Source organism: Sus scrofa, chromosome 11, assembly GCF_000003025.6.
Source record: "Sus scrofa isolate TJ Tabasco breed Duroc chromosome 11, Sscrofa11.1, whole genome shotgun sequence".
In the NCBI taxonomy this organism is placed as follows: Eukaryota; Metazoa; Chordata; class Mammalia; order Artiodactyla; family Suidae; genus Sus; species Sus scrofa.
The window spans coordinates 6,757,751-6,771,628 of NC_010453.5; the positions used below are offsets into that span (position 1 = coordinate 6,757,751).

At 45.4% G+C, this 13,878-nt stretch overlaps 2 protein-coding genes across 4 annotated transcripts in view; one reads left to right on the forward strand and one right to left on the reverse strand.

Annotated features, from left to right (window-relative positions):
• Window positions 1-5,862, reverse strand: part of UBL3 (ubiquitin like 3) — a 65,610-nt gene extending 59,748 nt beyond the window's left edge. The window contains exon 1 of one of the 3 annotated variants that reach the window (XR_001299454.2): window positions 4,345-4,666. Coding sequence is in view for 2 of the 3 variants with exons in the window: in XM_003130919.4 (XP_003130967.1) it covers window positions 4,732-4,758 (27 nt within the window). In the remaining variant the exon portion in view is untranslated. Of the gene's footprint in view, window positions 1-3,232; window positions 3,257-4,344; window positions 4,667-4,731 lie in introns of those variants that run through there. The other 2 variants (XM_003130919.4, XM_021065176.1) reach the window with 2 other exon arrangements.
• Window positions 5,394-8,986, forward strand: LOC102165571 (formin-like protein 3). Its single transcript, XM_005668309.3, has 2 exons — window positions 5,394-7,609; window positions 7,885-8,986. The coding sequence occupies exon 1, from the start codon at window positions 5,419-5,421 to the stop codon at window positions 5,986-5,988; it is 570 nt and encodes a 189-aa protein (XP_005668366.1). The 5' UTR covers window positions 5,394-5,418; the 3' UTR covers window positions 5,989-7,609; window positions 7,885-8,986.

A 13,878-nucleotide genomic window follows, 5' to 3' on the forward strand; every position in this document is an offset into this window, starting at 1 on the left:
AAGTAACTTCAAGCCTTAATACTAAAAATGTATTTTTCATATCCGAAGTAGTAACAGAGCAAATATCACAGACTTCACATCTAACGTCATCATGATCAGCAGTAGTGAGCAGGATGGGACTTCCGCCTTTCCCACAAATAACAGAGAGCAAGGCTTCAAGAGTCAAGCACATCACCCAACAGTTTTTAAATGTCTGTTTTAGAAACTATGGAAGATACAATAAGCATAAGAAATGTATTCATGTAAATTTGACATCATATGAGAATGTGAACTACACCAACAGAAAATGGCTCACAGGAAGGAAAGATCACTGCGGACAAGAAGGAACTAGAATCAGGAGAGGGACAAGAGCCGGAGGAGCAGGATTCAGAGCTGGAGGGGAAAAGGCACGCAAAGCTGAGGGAAATCATGTCACCTGTTTTCTCAACAAAAATGTGTAATTCAAAACATCAAATTTTTTTTTTTTTTTTTTTGTCTTTTTGTCTTTTCTTGGGCCGCTCCCGCGGCATATGGAGGTTCCCGGGCTAGGGGTTGAATCGGAGCTGTCGCCACCGGCCTATGCCAGAGCCACAGCAACGCTGCATCCGAGCCGCGTCTGCAACCTACACCACAGCTCACGGCAACGCCGGATCGTTAACCCGCTGAGCAAGGGCAGGGACCGAACCGGCAACCTCATGGTTCCTAGTCGGATTCATTAACCACTGCGCCACGACAGGAACTCCCAGAACACCAAATTTAAGGCACTGTCAAGTACAACAATTTAGAGAGACATTCCATTAGAGATCTATTATTTACTAAGCTGTTCAGCAAATCACCTCGTGTGTGTGTGTGTGTGTGTGTGTGTGTGTGTGTGTGTGTGTCTATGTATAAATGGTACTTAGCTACTGTTTAGCTTCATAAAACCTCCCAACCTTTATTTGGAATAAAGGCTCTTGCAAGAGAAAGAAAAATGAAAAGGAGCTCGAAGTAAAGACAAATTGGGGGCATCAGATCTTAATATACTCTTTCTCCAAAGTTCAAGTTAAAATTTCTTCTGTCCTCCAGACCTTTTTCTGGTAAGGCATTTTCCTCTGGTATACCCCGTGTCTGTCATTTTACTTTAACTTGGAAAAGTGATAAAACTTCACTTTGAAAAGAAATTCATTTTCATAACTTCCTGTCCACTAGAGGGCTCCAATATTTCTTTCACACGTGGAAGAGCCAAGACATTACAATAAAAATATTAACTAAGCACTAGAAAATATCAAATTACCATTAACTTATTTAACACCAGACTAAAAATGGTTACATCTGCTACAACTTCTATGTTAACAGTATGAAAAAGATAAAGGGTTTTTCTTGAAATATTTTATCATGTAAAATGTTTCAAATACCAAAACTGCTTTGCCATTATTCTTACACAAATTGTCAATTTCTCTATCTCAGATAGGGCTTCCAATTTTATAGCTATCATAAAGTATAATTTCTCCAATGCTCTCTAAATAGGAGCTCAAATGTTTTATACAATCATTTTATAAATGCAATAATTTATTTCTTGATAACTTTCCCAGTTCAGAAAACAAAATTACCACCTTATCTACCCAGCCTTAGGCCTTGTTACTACAGAAAGGATAAACATTTCCTTTCAGAAAACCTAAGTCATTAACATAATTCATGCTACAATTATAAGCGATGAATACTGCCCCATCGTGAACTGTGATTTGGGCTGAGGGAAAAAAATGAATTATTTAAACACAATGTATTACAATGATTTCTGTTCAGATATTTTCATATTTTTCTCACAAAAAAATTATTACAGTAGAATATTAGTATATCTCTTAGTTCACTCAATCCTCTCAGTAAAGGAAAAGCCAATTATTTTAAGTAAATACATTTATATTACTTATAGGACTCTTCATAGAATACTAACTGAAAAAGTATTAACCGCAAATTTTTTTGTAAAGAATACGGAAAAATCATTCACTAGAGGTGCCACTCCCACTCCCTACACAAACCAGCCTTGCTAAATTTGACTAAAAGTAAGAGAGACCCCTTATGGTAAACATAAACATTTACTGAGTGTTAAAAAATAAATTCTAAATGTGAATTTTATTCACAAAAGAAGTGATGTTAAAAAATCGATTTTAAAGTGAGTCACAATAACTGTCATAAGACTTGACAGAACACATCAATTGATTTAGCAATTATTACAGCTCAAGAATGAATTACCTCCAACGAAAACATGACCAGGGCTATAACTTCACTGCCCCACCTCATCTCCCAAGTAAGATTTTCCTATACAACTGACAAGCACCATAAACATGTGAGAGAGCATAATATTTGTTTTCTAAACAACATGTACAACTGCTACCACTGAGAAACCTGAAAATTTTACTGCACCCAGCAAAAATCTATGTATTCATACTTGCAAGACTGTATCCTGATCAATTCAGAGTTATGCTTCAAGGGAAACGCCAGCCTGTGGAAAGAGGTGGAGGTGGCAAGGCTGACGCTTTTCAAGAGTGGTAAAATTTTTTTCACTTTAAGTCATGAATGTAAATGCAGATTGTCAGTTATTGATAGTGAAGGGTTTAACAAATTTGAAGCATTTAATCGACAACTTCTAACCCACATATATCTTCTTAAATTTCAAAAAGTTGAGCATTCCAGGTACATACCAAATGAAGGCACGTCTTAAGCAAAATGCAACAGCAACAGCATTTTTGTCGTAGCAAACGAAGGTTTTAAAGGCTTTAACACTGGAAAAGACCCTCAAGTCTTCCAACAAGTTGGGCAGGTAGAAAACGAAGACATAGAAAATACTCAGAACCATCGATTCTGAGCTGTGCCTTAGACACCCTCAGAGCATCACCAGGGCATTATACGTTTATTACATAATACTGCTTTGCCCTTGCATATCACCTTTCATCAAGGGATCTCAAAGCACCACAGAATCATCAAGGCCTTCAAGTACAGTTTAAAACATTAATAGTTTATATCTTATAACTGCAGCTATTAATAAAACCGTGTCGCTACTTCCTGGTCCCCTGATCCCACATGAGCTGCTCAACCTTCTCTCTGACTTGAAACAGTATTCCCCAAATCATCTCAATTTGTGACTGATGCTACGCACATCCTAGCTTTTCTTCATCACTGGGCCTAAAGGAAAGTGGTGGCACTGTTTAAGGACAGCAATCTATTTCACTACAACTTCCGTGACAGATAAAAAGTACTCGGGGTGATCCGATCTTACAGTGTGCATGGTGACATAAAATGGAGGCTTTCGAGAGAGAGCAAATCTTTGCTGGAGGTGATGCGCCCACAGAGCCACCATCAAACCGGGGAAGAGCATTTTCCAGCTCCGGCCAGAGACCTCCCCAGGCAACCGGGACAGTGAGGGGCAGGAAACCAAGCCCAGCTCTCCTCACGTGGGCAGGAGACTATTCGGAGTGTGCTACCGGGAAGGAAGGGAAAACTCTAAGGGCGAAGCTCGAGTTTTAACACTCGACTTGGGAAGGAGAGTTAAGGTGGCCGGGTGGCCACCCCAGAGACGGAACACTGTGGTTGCTTTGCATTTAAATAGCGCATTAAAAGGGAAATCAAACGCAAGCACAATGTCTTTAAACCAAGGTCAAAATGTGCCATTTAGAACCATTTAATTTTTTTTTTAATTTTACAGCCTGTAAATGAGGTTCAGTCCTTCGAAATATCTGACATTTTAAAATTTAGTCATCGGCAAAATTCAATTTTGTTTTTTCGCTGAAATACGAAAACACTCAAACGTTAAGTTAATGTAAGCGAGTACAACTATGTTAACTTTAATTCTTTCATAAACAAAACCATTCATCTTCCCATTAAGTGCATTAGGTTTGCCCCTAGGACGGCACAGGGTAATGTAACACTCCCACGAACCCACCTCCCAGCACTGTAAACCCACACGGTTCCTGTTAGTCGACAGTCTCCTAAGCTCAGCCTTTATAAGCAAAAAGAAACGCGTCAATCAACAAGAGTACTTTTTGTTTCCACTTCTCAACAGTGCAGGACCAAGGCTCAATCAATAATGTGTTTTACTAGCTTTTAAAAGTCCAATGATGTAATACTACTAAATACTCGGTACGAAGAGTCCTGGCACATTCATTACAAGTGGCAAAATCGAGTCAGCCTAGATTTGTGACAATTCCAAAACGTGTTCATATTTCTGCCTGCCATCCTTGTTCACCCAGACGTTTCAGAAAGCTCACAGCAAATCCTAATCGAGTCTTCCCTCGACCGGATACTGCGGCTGTGCTCTTGGAAATAGCAAGCTAGTACCCACTGCATTAACCACCCGTGTCACCGAGCCAAGATCCCCGTTTTCCTGGCCACCTCGGTATCTGTAGGGACATCCGTCCTCAGCGCTGCCCACGGCCACTGACGTTTTCAGAAGCTCCAAGACACCAGTGCTCAGAGACTGCTAGCAAAGAGGAAGAGCTCTTCGCCACTTCGAGCCACCTTGCTACATTTTCCCAACTTCTCCATCGTCTTTAATCATGTAGAAAACACAGCCCGACGAGAAAAACCGTATTAGAAGCAGTACTTCCCACACGAGGGCCAGCAGAACCCCCAACTTGGCCAAAGCCACGTCCCCGCACCGCGGCTTTTCAACCGTCCCCCGCCAGCAACCTTCACCCCACGCCTGCAGCCTTTCCGATTAAAAAAGATTGGAAACCACAAGTAAATCAAAGGGTGTCGTAACTCTTATCCTTCACTTACCATATCCGCCGGGACATTACTGGACATCTTGCCGTTTGAGATAGACCCAGATACTGGCGAAGAAAAAAAAAAAAAAAATCAAAAAAGACGAACCAAAAAGAGAAGTCTTCGGGCTACGGAAATCAACCTTCGGGATCCTGAACGGTTCGAGCTGTGCTTTCCAAAAAAAAATAAGTTCTCTCGGAGCCCAAGTGCCGGCCTGGCCGAGGTTCCGAGCGAAGAGGAACAGTCGCCGGGAGCCGAGCGGCCGGAGCGGGAGGGAACTCTCGGGGTGGCAGCGGCAGCCCCGCCGCCGTCGTCGTCGTCAGCAGCCGCCGCAGCAACAGCAGCCGCCCCAGGACCGGCCGCGCCAGGTGGACCGAGCCGAGTGACACACGGACATGGAGCGGGGTGGGAGGGGGTTAAATCGCCTGCCTCCTCTCCCAGCCCGGCAGTGATTCACACTTGCTCCCGAGTCAAGTCCTCATTAAGCAGGAGGCGAATGCCCCGGCGCCGAGGTACACAGATAACTATGTGGCTACACATGGACGCGTCCCCCGGCGGGCGGCGCGGGGAAACAGCTCAGCTCGCGCGGCCGGGGCTGCGAGCCGGGCCGCGGAAACCCGCGCTCAAGGGCATTTAACTCGTTGGGAGCCGCAGCGCAAGCCCGGGCCGGGCAGCCGAGCGGCGAACCGGGGGCGCGGGGAGATGAGGCGGGCTGGAGACCCCACGGCCCGTCGGGGCTCAGGCCGCGGGCGCCTCGGGGCAGCCGCGGGGCTCGGGGCGCATCGCCTCCGGCTTCTCGGCGCTCCTCTGCCGCCTCCGCCTCCCCCGTCTCCGCCTTCCCCTCCCCTCCCCGGCCTCGCGAGCTCCCCGCGACGCCGACTTCGGCTGGTCCCCGGAAGAGGCCGGGTCCTTCCTCTCAGCCCGGGAAGGGTTTCCTCTCAGAGCTCTGTCTCTCCGCCTCCTCCTCCACTTTTCAGTCCCCGGCGCCGCAGCCGCCCCCAGTCATCGGCCCTCAAGCCAACATGGCGGCGGCGGCGGCGGCGGCTGCCCGAGCGCGAGTCTGCGACTCGGAGAAAGCACGGGCCCCCTTCGCGGCCGCCGCCCCCGCCCTGGCCCTCACGCTCCCTCTCCCCCTCCCGCTCCGCGGACACTAAGTGCGTCACCACCAAGACCACCCTCGAGCATCACGGGAAGTGTAGTCTACGCGCTGAGGCCCCCGAACGCCTCCTCGCGGGACTCCGAAGCCACGCCTCTCTTAGCAACAGTTGCTAGGAGAGGAAAGCTCGCTTTAGCCGAGCGACTGCGCACGAGCTAGGTGATACCTGCTACTGGGAGTGCTGTGATCCTGCAAATTATTGGGGGAAAATCACTCTGCACAGAGAAATTCCTTCATGCACACTACACATGCAGAGTTAAAATATGGTTTACCTCCAAGCGGAATCATTCATTTTAACGACAGTACGCTCTCCACATCCTGCAATCTCAAAGCATTCTGTATAGTGATTTCATCTTGGTCTCTCCTCAACCAGACATTTGGAAGATCAGAAGCAATCATTGATTTCCAATAAGGTCATAGAAGTTCAACAACAGTAAGGATATCATTAAGCAGGGAGAATGTTTGAACATTGTTTCTTGAAGACCCAGGGCCATAAAGCTACAATCTAGTTAATTGAAATTACCAAAAACTGTATTAGATACAACAATATATGAACCCAAAACTGTATTACAAACAGTAGTTTCTAATCTCTATCAGGAAATAGCTACTACGAACCACATGGGGCTTACCAGGCTAGCCCTGAAATGCTATTTCAATTCAAAATGTAATTGAAAACGTCTACACCTGCCCGTGGTTAGCAAACAGCACAAAATAATACCATTTGTGAGAGAGCTAGATGCAGACAAGATCTCCCCCAGATTTAGGAACAGAACGCAGAGACCACAAATGTCTATCTGACTCTCCACTTACATCTCTCAGTGCTCCGAGTATTTTAGGCAGGGTTGCCTCAATAAGACACCTGTACAAAAATGCCAATGGATTTAGAGTCTGAAAGCCTCCTCTCTAACCGACAGCTCTGTGATTTCACCTGTAAAACAGTCTTGCCTACCTTCCAGGGGTAAAGTAGGGGCAGCTGCGAGGATGAGTTCATGCATGGAAAATAAATCACTTGGTAAATAATACTGCATCATCTGATGTGACACTTTACTACTGATTTATTCCTCAAACATGCCAGACACTCTGCTAGGCACTGGGAGTTTAAAAATGAGTAACCCAGGCGCTGTCCTCCATTGTCTAGGAGCCTCTGTCATTCCCCACGGCAATCGCTCCAGTCAGGTGTGTCTCATCAGGATGGCAACTCACAGGATGTGTCGTGTACCTGCCTCTTGAATAGTCTGGCTGGAGAAATCCCAAGCACTTCTTGGGGCCTACATCATCCTGCGGCACGTTAGGGTGGTGACCACGGAGGAAGAGGGTAGATCGAATCCCCAAGAGACCAAAAGACAGAAGAAAAGAGACCCAAAGCTGCCCCAATTAGCTTCAGGACTTGGTCTAGATATGTCTGAGTCTGTAACTGTAAGATTTTCCTTGGCCCCATTCTCCATGTTTGGCCATCACAGAGCCTTCTTTACCGGCCCTCCAGGAAATAGGGCAGCTGGAGATGCTTCCACTGATGGATGAGTTCAGAAGGAACTTTGGAACATGTTTCGAAGGCTCTTGCTCACAGACGTGGCCCTCCACCCCACTCCAAACCCCACCTCTCACCCAGCTGCTGCCCCGGCCAAGGCTCTGCTGGGCCTAAATGCAGACAAGCAAGAAGTAGAAGATGGCAGGACGTCTCGAAGCGTCAGCTCACTTCCTCTGCTGCTTCCTAATAATCATACAACCACGAGAGAGGTAATGACTATGGCCTGCAGCCCAAGACCTTGGCGTTTCTGACACATGATGTTGCCGTTTGCTGCCAGTTGGCCCTGCCCCCACAACCCAAGGCAGCATCTTTCAAAAGTAAGGACACTGCACCTAAGCTGTATTTCCAGTGGCTCTTCTAAGAGGCTGAGACATCATCCTCCATAAACTCAATCTATCTCTTCCCTCGCACAATTAATCACCAGGGAGCGTTGCTGAAGACAGGTACAGATTTTTCCACTCTGCTTCTTCTCTTTGCTCTCTAGCTCCTGACTCAGATGGCTGAGATGGGAGACTTCAGACAGCCCTGTCCACCGTGGAAAAGGATAACATCTCGACACCTTTCATCTACTGTCAGCATCCGTTGGAAGAAAGCGAGTTCCATGGCATGTTCGTATTAGGAAAAATAACTCCACAGGAAATCAAAAGGCCTGGCTCTGTTGGGGAATTTGCTGTGTGCACTTCGCCAAGGTACTTTGCTTTGCTGAGCCTCAATTTCTTCATCTGAGAAGGGTGGACTAAAATCTCTGAGGCCCCTGCTGAGAGGCTATGAAGTGAAGTCCCAGAACAACACATGACCTGTTAAAAATATCTCCCCCAAGTGACTGCTCATGGGTATGAGGGGGGTTTTTTTTAGGGGGAGGAGGGTGTGGGGTGCGATGGAAATGTTCTAAAGTGAGGCTATGGCATGGCTGTACAACTCTAAATATACCAAAACCACTGAATTGTATACTTTAAAGGGGGGGACTTACTCTCCTCTTTTTAAGATTATAGTTACATTTACATAATATAAAATTTACCACCTGAACCTTTTGGGGGGGGCACAATTCAGCGGCATTACGTACATTCATTTTTTTGTACTACCCTCACCACCATCCATCCACAGACTCTTTCATCTTGCAAAACTGAAACGCCAAACCCAGTTAACAACTTCCAGTTCTCCTTTCCCACAGCCCCTGGCAACTGCCACAATACTTTCTGTGTCCATTAACTTGGCTCCTCTAGGTGACGTATGTAAGCAGAACCACAGAGTCCTTGTCCTTCTGCGACTGGTTTATGTCACGGAACACAGTGTCTTCAAGGTTCAGCCATGTTGCAGCAGGTGTCAGAATTTCCTTCCCCTTTAAGACTAAATAAACATTCCCTTGGAGGTATGTACGTATTACATTGTGTCTCTCCGTTCACCCATCAGTGGACACTTGGATTGCTTCCCCCTTTTGGCTATTTCCAGGTGGCAGAATTTTATGAAATGTAAACTGCATCGCAATGAGGCTTTTAAAAATATACGTCCCCCATCTGCCATGTAAGGGGTCTGAAATGCTTCCTGTCTTAGGACCATTCCTTTAGGGTCTTAAATTCAGAAACTCATGAATTTAAACTAGACAAAGGCATTATTTTCTAGGAGACCAGTAACCTTTAATCAGATATTCCTTTGCCTAATGATCTCATTATTCCATTCGTTGCCATTTATTAAAGATCTAGGAGAAGGAAAATGCCACAGGAGGCAGAGAAAGGTCTGCAACGTTGAGGGGGAGGGATGGGGAGTGGGGATGGGGATTAAGGGGCGTGGCCACACCCCACGCTGCAGGCAAAGTGCAAGTAGGAACTTTGAAAGCATCTTTGCCACCTCCATCCAGTTTTACCCAAGGCTGGCCTGGTCCTCTTTGGTCCCAGAGTCACTTCAAGGTTTTACTTTGTAAAATTATACCACATTTCTTTCCCATGAGAAAATCTATATGAATCCCCCTAACACCCATGCAAGAGGCCCCGTCGAAGAAGGGTCTCAAGAAATGTTCAATTCTTACCGCAAAAAGAAAAAAAAAAAGCCAAGGTCTTCTCTGAAACCAGAGCTATTCTGCCAGTCATGGGTTTATTAACCGACGTTCCCCTGCGAGTCTTTTACTCTTGCCAGAGCAGAACGGATGTATTATGTGTGTTTGTAGATCTGAGAGCAGTGCTCGGAAAGCATTTGGGATACGAAGAAAAGAATTGTGTAAGGCAGGGGAACAGACCGGACCCCGTGGCTGACTTAGTTTCCACTCCATGCCCACGTGTTGCAAATATGTCCAGTCCCTTTAACCCTGCACTCCCCTAACCAGACCTTCTCACCTGGACTGCCGTGGGTTAAGGATCCACATGCTAGCAAAACTTTTGAATCTGTCCTGACTCTGTAGGCCAATTTATTAAGTAAAAAAATAAAACCTCTACTTTGTGGTGTTTTTCATTTTGCATGTAGATGATTTCTATCTGGTTGAGCCTTTTTCTATGTGTAAGAAATAAACAATTTTCTTTTTTCCTTTTGAGCCACCTCACAGCATAGGGAGTTCCCAGATCAGGAATCAGATGAGAGCTGCCGTTGCGACCCACGCTGCAGCTGTGGCAATGCTGGATCCTTAGCCCACTGTGCCCAGTCAGGGATCAAACCCTCGTCCCAGTGCCCCACAGAGGGAAGCCCAGGAATAGACATCTTTGACATACACTAAGATATATAAAATAAACAGCAAGGACATAATATATAGCCCAGGGAACTATATTCAGTATCTTGTAATAACCTATAATGGATAAGAATCTGAGACGAATATACATATATATATATATATAATGTATACAACTGAGTCACTTTGCTGTACACCTGAAACATTGTAAATCAATAATATGCCAATTAAAATAAAGACACTGCACTAAAAAAAAAATTTTTTTTTGAAGGCTTGACCCTGAGCAAGGAGAACAGGGCAGCAAGCACAGTAAGATCTGGGGCCAGTGTGGACAAAGCCCCAGAAGCTCGCCTCTCACAGCTGGGACCATTCTCCACTTGCGTTGCCACCTCGCCCAGCTGGGCGTGGGTGACATGACCCTGGGGTTTTAACAGCCATTTAGTACAGATATCAGTCAGACAGCATTCAGAAATTACTTTCTTCTTTATAAATAATCTATTGACATCATACAGACCCCTGAGCCACCACATCCTAAGTGGGGAGGCGACACCCAGACCTGTGACAGGTTGGCAGCTTTGCTCTTTCTCTCCTGGGCTGCAGCCACCTTTCCACCTCTTTGTACCTCGGGTCTCCAACTCCTTGCAACATCCTTAAGAGCTTCTGCTGGGTTTTACCCATCTTTGCAGCCCCAGTGTTTAACATAACAAATGAATGAACCCCAATAACCTCGATATAAGTGCATCGAAGAGATGAACCTTTAAATTCTCTTGCGGTTCCATGATTTTGTAAAGTCAGGGATTACCTTTTGATGTTCTCTTCAGACTTGGAGGTGTGCCTCATTAATGCAGAAATGATATTCAGGCGTAGCTCAATTGCTTCCCCATGACTAAGAGGATATGCCAACGGAAAGACGATTTTTATATGAAGGCTGGTGTTCACTTCTGAAAAAACATATTATGTTCTTTAATGGTAACATATTTTTAGCAAGTTTTTGCAAACCTACAGCCGTGTGAGTTGGGCAGTCTAAATTCACAGACCACTGGAAAGGTAAAACCTGTGTTTTGCCTCTTGCTGATGTCCCACAATGCCTTGCTTCCTGACCTGGCCCCTCGTTTTTCCCACACTATTGAATATCCAGTGAGAAAGCTGGGAAGGACTCTTAGGCATGACATCATCTCCAAGTCTTTCAACAAATGAGAGGATAGAAACTTCTAGAGAAGCAGCCATGTTTTTGCAGTAACTGTCAAATGTACCTGAGAATGAGTTTCCTCTAAGACGCTTCAAGAAACAAAAAAGCAGACTAGATCACTGTGGCATTATAGAATTGTTGAATTATTATATAATTTTGTGTTAAGTCATGACAAATATATCAAATGACTATAAAATGTATCATTAAATGGGTATCCAAACACAATCATTCCTCTTGGTTTTCATTGTCATAGAAACAGCTTACCATGATTAGTCAATGTAAAAACAAAAATTAATGGCAAAAGTAATAGAACTCTATTCAACAAAAAAAGAAAAAAGAAAAAACCCTGTATAAGCATCATACTCTCATCAGTGTAGGCAAGAGAATGGTCCTTTACACTAATCTGGTGGCATGAACTGTAAATTCTGTTTCTTTTGTATTCCAATAACCTCTACCACAGTCATTGGGTTTTGTTTATTTGTTTTTACTGAAGTATAGTTGATTTACAATGTTGTATTGGGGAAGAGAATAGTTATATAATTTCAGATAGAAACTGTTTTCGACACTAGTTTTTTTGATCGAGTGATCCCTAACTATTCCAATAGGATCAAACTGGTGGGGTCTTTTTTCTCTCCAGCCAGGGAGAGAGTGGCTTTATCTATCAATAAATGTATTGCACATGACATTCATATCTAAGAGAGCAGCCAGAAGAAGCAAGGTGAGACTTCTCCAAAGCCTCATGTTTGCTCCTGAAGGCTTCTGGTATATCCTACTGACAGGGAGGTGGCCAGTCACAACGGCTGGGGCCAGAGACTGGCCTCTGTCATCACTCATTCAGTCCTTGAGTCAGGCCTTTTGAGCAACTGCCCGTGTGGCTGAATTTCACGACCAAATGATCAAGACTGAATGATGAGTGAGCACACACCACCTCCTGCATGCAGTAAGAGACCTCCCAGGGGAGAGGGGGCCTGTCTTGCAGCAACAGCAGCAGCGCTGAAAGGACGAATTACCCTCTTTAACTGTTATCGCATCCAGCATACCAGGACCCTTCATAATACATCACTTTCTCAGAGTTCCCATCGCAGCTCAGTGGGTTAAGACCCCAACTAGTATCCATGAGGATTGCAGGTTCAGTCCCTGGCCTCACTCAGTGGGTTAAGGATCCGGCATTGCTGTGAGCTGTGGTGTAGACTGCAGACTGGGCTCAGATCTGGCGTTGCTGTGGCTGTGGCCTAGGCCAGCAGCTGAAACCCAATCTGACCCCTGGCCTGGGACTTCCATATACCACAGGTGTGGCCCTAAGGAAAAAAAAAAAATCACCTTCTCATCTTTCGGAGGGATCCAGATGTCATTAATCTATAACAATGAAACCTTAGACTCAAAGCAATAGGTTACAGTGAGAGAAAGAGGGAAAAATAACATATTGGTTATGAACCTGGGTCCTGGATTTGAATCCCGGCTTTGCATTTACTAGATGTGTGAACAAGGGTGAGTTACCCTTATCTTCTCACCCAAAAAAATAAAACTAAAAATAATAACTTATGAAAGTGGAAAAGTGCACACAAAATATCTAAATTTAAAGGAGAACTCTCTCTAGCACACAACGCGCTCTCAAGCATAAGCTACAATTATAGTTACAATGACTATAGTGGATATAGTGATAGATGCTTTCCTAGTTAGTGGTACAGGCGTGTCTCACTCTGTCTTTCTGCTGTGCTAGGATTTTCATATGGGACCGTCACTTGACTAAACCAACGTCCCTTAGGGCACACGGTCTCAGCTACTTGTTCAGGCGCTGCTCGGATCCTGACCCACTGCTTCTCATCACAGAGAACAATGACACCACATTTGTGAGAGGGTCGGCCTCATGGCTAGTAGAGTCAAGCAAATGAACATGGAATGTGAACCCCAAACCGGGACCTCATGGCCTCTTACTTCACAAAGAAAAGGAGTTAAGGAAGAAATCGCACACATGTATATGCAGCCCATAACCCAGCAGCCTCCATTCTTTGCCCTCGTTATGCTCCTGGGGCTCCTGGTGCCCCCCCCTTCTAAGACTCAGCCGAGGAGCCCCAGAACCTTGTCCCCAACACACAACCTCCTCTGTCCTACACCTTCTGCCTCTTCTTCTTCTCCCAAAGTTCTTCCACCTAGAGTGACTGTATAGGAAAGGGGACCTACTGACAGGGACACAGGGAGCTGGGATGACCCCAGGTCGACCTCTCTTTGCCATGGCAACATGCTCTAATGCCTCCTATCTTTTTTTTTTTTTTTTGGCTTTTTAGGGCTGCCCCTGTGGCATATGGAGGGTCCCAAGCTAGGAGCTGTAGTCACTGGCCTACGCCACAGCCACAACCATGCAGGATCTGAGTCTGCGATCTACACAACAGCTCACGGCAACACCAGATCCTTAACTCTCTGAGGGAGACCAGGGATTGAACCTGTGTCCTCATGGATACTAGTCAGATTTGTTTCCACTGAGCCACCACGGGAACTCCCTCTCCTGTCTTCAAAAAAACAAACAAAAAAGGAAAAGCAAAACCCACAGGCTCTCCCATTCTCAGCGCTCGTCCTGATCCCTCTCCTATCTTGTTCTTCCCTTAACATCGGCTTCTGGAAAGGACAGAGGAGCGAGC